Raw genomic sequence first — 10,322 nt, 5'->3', positions numbered from 1 at the left:
AATTAATTATTTATTTTTTATTCAAATATAGGAAGTAAAGTACCTAGCTGACTTAAATGATAATAAATATCTTATTTGTCGGAATTATTCTTAAATTGACCGTTGATTAACAAATTTACTTAGTTTTGTCCTTAATTGCTTTTATAAGCATCCAATAATTAAAAAATAGGTACAAAATATCAACATGAAGCGATTTGAATATTTGAATATTTGAATATTTAACGGCTAAAAATGTTACCAATTTATATATTAATGTTACGTTTCAAGCCGATTCAAAATATCAACACGACATGATTATAGTTCAAAGACTATGAAAAAAATTAGAATTTCAAATTTATCGCCTCTTATGGGTTTTTTAACTAAACAAATAACTGATTTTCGATCGGTCACTCGTACTTTAGGAGTTGTGAAAAAGCTTCAAAGTTTGAATAATATAAAGTGCAGTGATATTATTTTAACATCAACGACCAAGAACTTTTACTATCTCTCGAAAAGAATCAGCTTTTTTTCTCTTCCTTTTCCAATAATTAGAGACAATTTTGAAGAAGAAATATTCAACCTTGAAAGTCAAGCATTTTGGTGGAAATGAAATAATTGAATCCAATTATCTCCAATAATTTTGATGAACTCCCGATTGGATATAATAATCATAATCAAAAACCCAAAAAGGAAACCCAAAATCATTCGATCAAACCCAAAATCATTACAATTTCACAATATAAGGAGGTGGGTTTTGATAATGGATTCTCCCTCCATTTCATTCCAATGAGTTTCAGTGCGAATGAAAATGAAATCAAAAGCTTTGGGGTTTATAAAATAATCCCCAAAAATGGGGGAAAACCCGAGTGGCGGAAGAGAGAGAAAAAGGGGCGAGGAGAAACGGTCTTGGTGAGAGAAAAGGGATGCGATTTGCCATTTGTTGTGCTTGGGGGAACTGTTGCCTTTCTCAAACCTTTCTTGCTTTCATGGCTCGGTGACCAACCCTGAAGAAGCTACTTCAGATGATGATGATGATGATGATGTGCAGGGAAATCGCTGCTCCGATTCTCCCTTCGACTTCCCTCAAATCGGTGCCATACCCATTTCCATTTTGAAATCTCTTAACCCTAATTCGATTCTTGATTCCATTTGTGTTGATGCTGTATGCATTTTCGATTTAGCTAGAAATGGATGAATGTGGGGAGAGATGAGATTCATGCGGTTCTTGACAATTGGCCGTATGAGATTTCTGCAAATGGGTATGAACGGGTTTTTTAAATTTTTTGTTCTGTTCTTCTCGTTTGTCGGATTTCTGGAATCTGGTAACGTAGTTGAATGATTTATGAGTTAATTGCTTTGATTTAGAATAGAGAATTTGACATTAGTACCTGTTGGAAATGGGTAGCTCATGCATGTTCGTTTCGTTCTATATTCTATTCTATTTGAAACGCCGAGTGTCAAAGAACGTAGGCCTATACACAGAAACTGATATCATTCCAATTGCTTTCACTATCTTGTATCTGTTGGATGATGAAAGTCCCACGTCGGCTAATTTAGGGAATGATCATGGATTTATAAACAAAGAATACTCTCTCCATTGGTGTGAGGCCTTTTGGGGAAGCCCAAAGCAAAGCCATGAGAGCTTATGCTCAAAGTGGACAATATCATACCATTGTAGAGAGTCGTGTTCGTCTAACAGTATCCACATTCAATGTTTGATGTTACGTGACTTTCATTCTTTCTTTTCGAGCTGATTTAAGCAGCAATTCTTGTTTATCTAAATGCTCTTTTTGATTTCTTATGTTACAGGTCGTGTCTTTTGAAGTAGTGTTTACATAAAGTGGATAAGTGAGGGTTGGTAGCTTAAGAAGGCTTCTGATCCATCCTTATGGATTTCCAGGATGATGGCTTTGAGGGATCGCCGAACGAAGACATTATCTTTAAGGAAATTTTCTTTGGGAACGGTGCTAGTCGTTCCAATGAGAGGTGTCCTCGTGAGGCATTTGGTTATGAACATGGGCTTTGTAAGATTAATGATGCATCTTTATGTTCAAGTAGTGAACTCTCGACGGTGTCCAGTCATTTATACTCGAGGAATATAAAGCTTGATGAATGTTACAATGCTACTGAGAATGTTAGGACCAGTTCTGCTGCGAATAGCTTTCCATGCAAATTGACTCCAGTGGAAGGAAATGATGAGAATGCTTGTGCCAAACGAATGAAACGTTCAACTGATGAACGTTCTGATTCTGTACCTGATCTAGTTATGGTTATGAAATCATCAGATATTATCGGAGAACCTGTTTCCACTAGTTGCTGTCCAGCTGAGGTTTGTGATTCTGAATCATTTACGTTTCACATTGTAGAATCGTCTAGACGGGGTATTATTTCAAGTTGCTATCTGCTAAAGCACTTTGTAGAAAGAGATAGTAACCGGGGTGAACCTGATGCCTCCAAACGAACATCGTTAAATTTAGAAGGTAATGATGAACCGAGTATGGTGGATAAAGTTGGTGCTTCGCCTGTTTCCCAAGAGAGCTCCATGACCAGGCTGTTGGTTGCAAGTCCTTCTGATACACTCAACGAGCAGTTCGGATCTCCACTACAACTGGTGGTAGGACAAATGAAACTTCAATGTCCAGAACTGGACACTTCGTTGATGACAGATTTGAAAAGAGATCCCCGTCCTCTTCTCCACTATCATGTCGTTCACCTATTTATTGCAGCTGGATGGTCTATCGAAAGGGTCAAAAGACCTTGCAGGCGTTATATGGAAACAGTTTATAGATCACCCCAGGGAAAGACGATTCGTGAATTTTCCAAGGCTTGGAGGGTTTGTGGTGAACTCCTCTTTGCTGATAGATGTAGTTTCGTGAAGGAAGTTGGCAGCAAGGAATGGACTGGCATTCATCAATTCTTGTTTGATCTTTCTGACACGTTGTTACAGGTCAGGAAGGAAATGAATCAATTAGGAGGCACAACTTCATTGGCTCATTGCTGGGTTATTCTCGATCCCTATGTGGTAGTTGTGTTCATTTACCGAAAGATCGGTACACTTAGGAAGGGAGATTTAGTTAGAGCTACCTGTAGTATTGGGGTTAATGGGAACAATAAGACCGATACTTTTGTGACATTAACAAATGAAGATAGTAGTATTTGTAGTCTATCTGCTGACAAAAATGCATCCCCGCTACGTGAACAATCACCATCTGCCAAGAGTGCATTGACAGAAGTCGTGTTAAAAGATTTCGATGGAGGCAATTGTGCTTTTGATGAACAAGCCTGTGATACAATTTTCTCCAATTACTATGCGCAAACAGAAGATGCAACAATGAAGCTTTCGACAAGGGTGTCTAATTATGTCCCTAGGTTGGTGAATGGTCCGAATTGCACGGGCAGTCATTGCAATGAACCTGGATGCAAGATAGACAGTGAGGATATAACTTGCAAACCTAGATGTCTGGCGGACTGTCCTGTTCCATCTGGAAATTCAGACAACGTTGTCAGAATTTCTGGCACTACATCTCCTGATGAGGATAGTACATTGCATTGTTTGGATGAACACAGCTCTGAAAATCAAGTTGAAAAGCCTAATGAATTGGTGAAAAATGTACTAACATGTTCCCTAGGAGAAGAAAAAAAAGTCGAAGTCCCACTCGATGATAAGGCGGAAAATAGTTTGGAAGAATCTCTGAATGACTATTCGAACTATACAAGTGATGACCTATCCCATTCTTGTGCCTCGGGGGTTGTAGAGAAGTCGACACAAAATGAAGAAGGTGGGCTGCACTTTTCAGCTTCAAAGTTCAAAACCGAGAATAAAGTTTCTGCCATACATTCTACTTCGAAGAAGAAAGGGCGTCGAAAGTGTAAAAAGATATCTGAAATTAACCCTACCTTGCCATCGCAGATCGATATTGTGAGTGCGACTCCAGGAAAGAAAACTGATTGCTCTCAGTTGGACATGATAGAAGACCAAAAGTGCCATATAGCTGATACTAAAAACGTGGACAGTCACGAGAAGAGCTCGTTTCTCAGTCCTATTTCATGCCATTCTGAGAGGAAAGGTTCAAAGTTCAAAAAGAAATTTGACAGTCTTAGAGGTTCAAAAACCAGAAAGAAGAAATTGAATGAATGTCAAATTGAAGATGACGACCTATTAGTTTCGGCCATAATTAGAAACAAAGATGTCAACTCAAGCGCTATCGGATTTTCCCATATAAGAAAATACTTAAAATCTAGAGCAAACATGAACTGCAAAAGTCAAAAGAGGAGTTGTAAGTTACTCCTAAGAAGCTTGGGTAATGGGGAAAAGAATTATAAAGATGGCAAGTGGTATGCAATCGGGGCTAGAACAGTATTGTCATGGTTGCTAGATGCTGGGGTTATATCCTCAAATGATATAATCCAATACCAAAGCCCCAAGGATGACAGTGTGGTTAAATATGGTAGAATCACCGGAGACGGCATCGTCTGCAATTGCTGCAGTGAGCTACTCACAATATCTGAATTTAAACATCACGCTGGTTTCAAATTTAATCGCCCGTGTTTGAATCTTTTCTTGGACTCTGGGAGGCCTTTCATGTTGTGCCAGCTTCAGGCCTGGTCAACTGAGTATAAGACAAGGACAAGTAAGACCCGAACAGTTCAAGTCGATGAAGATGATCGAAATGATGACTCATGTGGGATTTGTGGCGATGGTGGAGAGCTAATATGCTGTGATAATTGCCCCTCTACATTCCATCATTCTTGTTTGTCAATTCAGGTTTGTCTCTACATTCCTTCGACGTGTAAGAATCTCATTGTAACTTTTTTCTTCTTAAGCGACCGAGTTCGAGATTGCTGGTTTTTGTTATCGGTTAATTTTCAGTTTTCTATAGTTTCTATAATCAATAAAAAGTCTATAACTCTTGAACTTTAGGAACTCCCTGAAGGCAACTGGTATTGTTTAAACTGTACTTGCCGGACATGTGGTGGTCTGGTGAATTATGAAGAGACTTCAAGTTCTTCTGATGCACTAAAATGTTCCCAGTGCGAGCAAAAGTGTAATTCCTATGCCTACCTAGAATTGTTTGTGTTTATTTTTATTGCATTTGATTAATTTTTTTTCTTTATATTTTTTGATCTTGCATGCCGATTTCTGCAGGGATAATCCGTTACTGGATTTCCTTGAGAAATCGACAAAACGTTCCTAAGACGGTAGATTGTTGAATTTTTTAGAGATGTAATTTGTTTATTGTAGGGCAGTATACATATTATCTTCTGCTAAAAGGAGGCAAACAAAAAGCAGAGGAGCTGCAAGTACCATAGTTAGGTCCTAATTACATAAATTACTCTTTTTGGATCTCGAAGTTTACGGCCTTTATCCTATCAGAAAACTGTCATGTTTCTTGCACAAAGTGTTTTAAAGTGGACAATATCATACTATTGTGGAGGTCTATGCCCTTAGCCATGTCAATAGAATCCTCATTTGTTAAACAAAGAAGTTGTGAACCTCGAAGGTGTAGTCATTGTTAAGATCCATGGTAGAACTCTATTGAACTAGCAATGTGCTCCAGAGAAAAGGACGTATGGATAGTGCCAGATGGATAGATGACTATTTAAGGGGGGAGTCAATCATACTTTGTTCGAGGGGAGGATTGTTGAAGTCCCACATTGGTTAAGGGAAAAATAATGGGTATATAAGGAACACTATCTCCGAGGCCTTTGGAGAAATCAAAAGCAAACCCAAGAGAGCTTATGCTCAAAGTGGATCATATCATATCATTGTGGAGTTCTCTTGTTCCTAACAACGTCTAGCAGGGTGCATGCAAGTGGTGAACAGATGCTTTGAGAACTTCTCGTTGCGTCTGCTCCTAAGACCATAACTTGGCAGAAGAATCATAGACTCTCCATTATAGAGCCCTGTCTTCAAAATCCTCATATCTGTAGTTAATCATATATCTCAAAAGAACTGCAAGAAGTATTTAATTGCTGCATGAATTCACCCTGTAGTTCATTTATTTTGTATAGGGGTCCCTATGTTCCTTGTTTCATATAAATTTTATTAAGGTTATTTTTTAGAGCAGTGAAATCCTATCTTTCTTATAGGCTAAACACTTCATTTAATGATAATCTTAGTATCTAATCGTTGGCTGTTTGAGCTTTGAGTTCTTCTTATGAGGGAACTCCTAAACATGGGGTATCTCATCCTTCTAACAAATAATTGTTTAAACAGATCATGGGCAATGCCTGAAACAAAAAGACATCAATCCGGGAGTAGGATCTCATATTTGGTTCTGTAGCGCGAGTTGCCAGACGGTATTTTTGCATTACTCTTCTTTATTTACATAGTTTTTCCTGGTTGTGAGCATCTATTGTCGATATGTACATAATGTCGTTCACTGATGTGCGCAGATTTACGCTGGTCTTCAATCACGACTTGGATTGATTAATCAGTGTGCAAACGGGTTTTCATGGATGCTTCTTAGATGCATTCATAATGAACAGAAAATTCTGTCTACCTCACGCTTAGCTATGATGGCAGAGTGCAACTCCAGATTAGTAGTGGCTCTTACCATCATGGAGGAATGCTTTTTATCCATGGTAGATCCAAGAACAGGAATTGATATGATACCACATCTGGTGTACAGCTGGAAGTCAGTACCTTCTTTTTCTTTCTTGATAAGAAACTTACTTTTTATATTGAATGGAGCACCGTGGGAAACACCATTTTTATTTATGGTTACCTTTGTACAAAGAACATTTTCATTGTGAGTAAACCTCCCAACGCCACGGATTATTCCCCTCTTTCAAAGATTCTACTAAAAGACTGCCTGAAACTATAGGAAACCAACAAGGCCCACCTTTAACAGCTCAAGCACCATTCCAAATGGAGTTCTAATACTGTAACAGCCCAAGCCCACCGCTAGCAGATATTGTCTTGTTTAGGGTTTTTCTTTTGGACCTCCCCTCAAGGTTTTCTAAAACGCGTCTGCTAGGGAGAGGTTTTCACACCCTTATAAAGAATGCTTCGTCCTCCTCTCTAACCGATGTGGGATCTCACAAATACAATCCATGGGTCCAAGGAATTTTGTAGGGACTTTGAAAAGAGAGAAACAGTAAGGAAGAACTAATTGACCCAAAGTGAGCCTGTCTCCTTTAGAAATGGGAATATGTTTCTTTATTTTGCCATTTTGGCCTCGAGTTTAGGCTTTGGAGAAGGTATGTGCCTTAACCCTTATGGGGCTTCTCTGCAGTTCATTCTTTCGTCGTTTGATGGTCCCTTCTCCTGTTAGGAGTTTTGTCTTTCCGCTCTGTAGAAGATTAAGGTTCCAACAAAGGTTAAGTTCTTTATCTGATAGGCTTTACACGGGACGAGTTAACACTATTGATCGGCTTTAGAGAAAGTTGCCTTCCTTAGTTGGTTTGTTAGGATCTTGCACAATTGGAGCCCCTTTCTTTACTTGGCTCCCTTTTGAAGGCTTGACTTTTTGGATCCTTGTGTATTCGTTCATTTTCGACCAAGAAAGAAAGTCTCCACGTTCTCCAAGTGGTTACCTTACGTAAAGTTAGTAGAGTACGCTTAACCTCGAGATTTGAAATTACTGCTTATGTACCTAGTATTGGCCATAATTTACAAGAATCGCTTTCGAGGCCTCTCGGATTTAAGTGGGAAAGCATACCAGGCTGGGAAAGAAAGACTGCTCGATCTCCTGTAAGGCCAACCCTCAATGGCGAGCTCAACCTAATAAACCTTTCACGGGTGCACTCTTGGCCAGAAAGTGGGCGAAGCCTTGAGCACCCTTTCTTTCTTTATTATTTAATTTGTTAAATTTTGTGGCAAGTGTTTAAGACAATGAATGTTTTTATAATTCAATACTTTCATTTAAGTTGCTATTGCCTAGCCAAGTACCTGTTTTGGTTGGCAGTTTTCTGCTTCATCATCTGCTAAATCATTCACTGAAATATCTATACTCAAATTCGTTCTGTTGTCTGATGTGATGTGCAGGTCTAGTTTTCCTCGACTCAACTTTCATGGATTTTACACCGTAATACTAGAGAAAGATGATGTGCTGCTATGTGTAGCTTCTATCAGGTACCCTAAATTATTCCTTTCTATAACAATATTAACCACCATGCATTAGTCTAATGGTTCAATAAGCAAGCGTCCATGTCAATAATGAACGGTTTTGTGAGAATGATTTCAAGTCATGGTGGTCACCTGCCTAAGATTATAAAAGGCTACGATCTCTTAGAGCTATTTTGTTCTTACTACATCTTAAAAAAGGGGGAGAAAAAGCAAAAAGACTTGGAAAGCCGAGAGACTTTAGAGACCTTTCTTCCCATATATCTGACTGACAAAGAGAAGAGAGCAACCATCTAATCCGTTCCTTGCCTTAGCTTATACGGGCTTGAAGAGGTTATTACTTGTACCATTAGCCTACGATTGTTGGCATATTAGATGGGCTATAATTAGCTTGAATGGATTGTCTGCCTTGAATAGCTTACTAATAGATACTAGTAGGAACTACAAACAGCCCTATTAGATGGGCTATAATTAGCTTGAATGGATTGTCTGCCTTGAATAGCTTATTAATAGATACTAGTAGGAACTACAAACAGCCCTATGAGAATATTTGAGGTGTGCTCAAGCTTTTCAAGCTTTCCGAACATTCGGGGATATTAAAAAAAAGACAAAATGGGGTCGATTTTGTTGTGTGATTCTTGTTGGCTTAGTAGTAACTAGTAACTTTTGAGCTTGTACTTGTTATTGCTTTCCGAAGAGTATTTTCGGTATTGGATTAGACGGTTCTAACTGTTTGTGATCTATTACAATTATACACGGTGATATTCTCCACTTTTATTTGGACTTTCTTGTTGCAGGGTACATGGATCAGAACTGGCCGAGATGCCCCTGATTGCAACGTGTAGTAAATATCGTCGCCAGGGAATGTGTAGGCGCCTACTGAATGCTATAGAAGAGGTATTTTTCCTGGTCCGCTATTGCGATGCTTCTCGGGTCTTCTCTGGTCACTTAGTTGTTTGAAAGTTCATATTCATGCTAGTTGTAACACTTCGATTTTTGTTTGCTATATGGTAACAAATGTAGCTTTTTCTGTCGAAGTCTCCTTACGTCATTGTTTTCGTGGGCGTTCCAGATGCTATTGTCTTTTAAGGTGAAAAAGCTTGTGATAGCTGCAATTCCTAGTCTAGTAGAGACATGGACTGAAGGTTTTGGGTTCATACCTGTGGAAGATGATGAGAAACAAAGTCTTCACAGGTTCAATTTGATGGTGTTCCCTGGAACATTACTACTAAAAAAGGCCTTATATGTAAGTGGCCAAAATACAGAGACAACACAAGGCAAGTGTCATTTGTTCCCCATATTAGACTCTCATCTGCTATATTAATTTAACTCGAACGAATCAACTAAACCAGGAATTCGTTCGAAACAAGAATGTGATTCTGAAAAAGCATGTTCCAGAACGGAAATGAAACGTTTAACGTTTGAAGAATTGCAAGAACATGATGGTGAAAAGACGATGGACGATCGCGAAGGGAATCCAGCTCCGATGAGTCCAGCGACAACAACAAATGGAATGGATACTTGTTCAGGACAGAAAGCTATTCAGTCTGTACAAGAACAAGAACCTGATGGAAAGTGTTGCACTGACGAAGTTGGTGCTGCAAGTGAAACACACATCCACGAGGGGAACGAGTCGTTAGAAGTAGAAGTCGTTGGCACGGAACGTGACACGTTCAGCTTACAGAAGGAAAGAGCTGGGATGGGGTTCGTGCAGTCGGTATGACGGGATTTGTAGAAGCTGGTGTTCTAACTTTTAGGTAAAAACAAGGTTTAGAGAGAGAGAGAGAGGAGTAGAGTTAAAAGAGGAAGGGAGTTTGCAGGACCATTTTTGAAAGCTGTCCAGTGAACATGAATTTTCTAGGATATAGGGAGTGAATGACCAAGTTTGGTTCTTTTGAATGTAGGATAGGATCATCAGGTTATGTATGTATGTATGTATGTATGATGAAGCATATCTTTTTGTAGCTTGAAAACAGCATCATCATTAAGAGAGATCAAATCTGATCATCCTATATAAACAAAACTGTTTTCCTTTCTTTTTTGAGTACGGACGGACAATATCTGCTAGCGGTGCTGGGATTGGACCGTTACAAATGGAATCAAAGCCAGACACTGGGCGGTGTGCCAATGAGAAGTTGGACCCTCAAGAAGGTGGGTTGTGAGATCTCATATCGATTGGAGAGGGAATGAAACATTCCTTATGAGGGTGTGGAACCTCTCCCTAGCAAACATTCCTTACGAGGGCGTGGAACCTCTCCCTAACGGACGTTGGAGG

The 10,322-nt window shown here is 39.2% G+C and overlaps 1 protein-coding gene across 1 annotated transcript; it reads left to right on the top strand.

The window, feature by feature from the left end:
* Nucleotides 1-695: 695 nt before the first annotated feature.
* Nucleotides 696-10,082, top strand: LOC111442744 (increased DNA methylation 1-like). The gene is given in 10 exon segments (XM_023080255.1): nucleotides 696-1,238; nucleotides 1,789-4,744; nucleotides 4,901-5,024; nucleotides 6,197-6,279; nucleotides 6,376-6,617; nucleotides 7,970-8,056; nucleotides 8,845-8,944; nucleotides 9,120-9,324; nucleotides 9,400-9,716; nucleotides 9,719-10,082. Coding segments are annotated over 9 exon segments (4,125 nt in total). The 5' UTR covers nucleotides 696-1,238; nucleotides 1,789-1,867; the 3' UTR covers nucleotides 9,809-10,082.
* The last annotated feature ends 240 nt before the right edge of the window (nucleotides 10,083-10,322 follow it).

The sequence above is a fragment of the Cucurbita moschata genome, unplaced genomic scaffold (assembly GCF_002738365.1).
Source record: "Cucurbita moschata cultivar Rifu unplaced genomic scaffold, Cmos_1.0 Cmo_Scf00005, whole genome shotgun sequence".
Lineage (NCBI taxonomy): Eukaryota > Viridiplantae > Streptophyta > Magnoliopsida > Cucurbitales > Cucurbitaceae > Cucurbita > Cucurbita moschata.
This window is presented reverse-complemented; position numbering and strand designations above follow the sequence as displayed.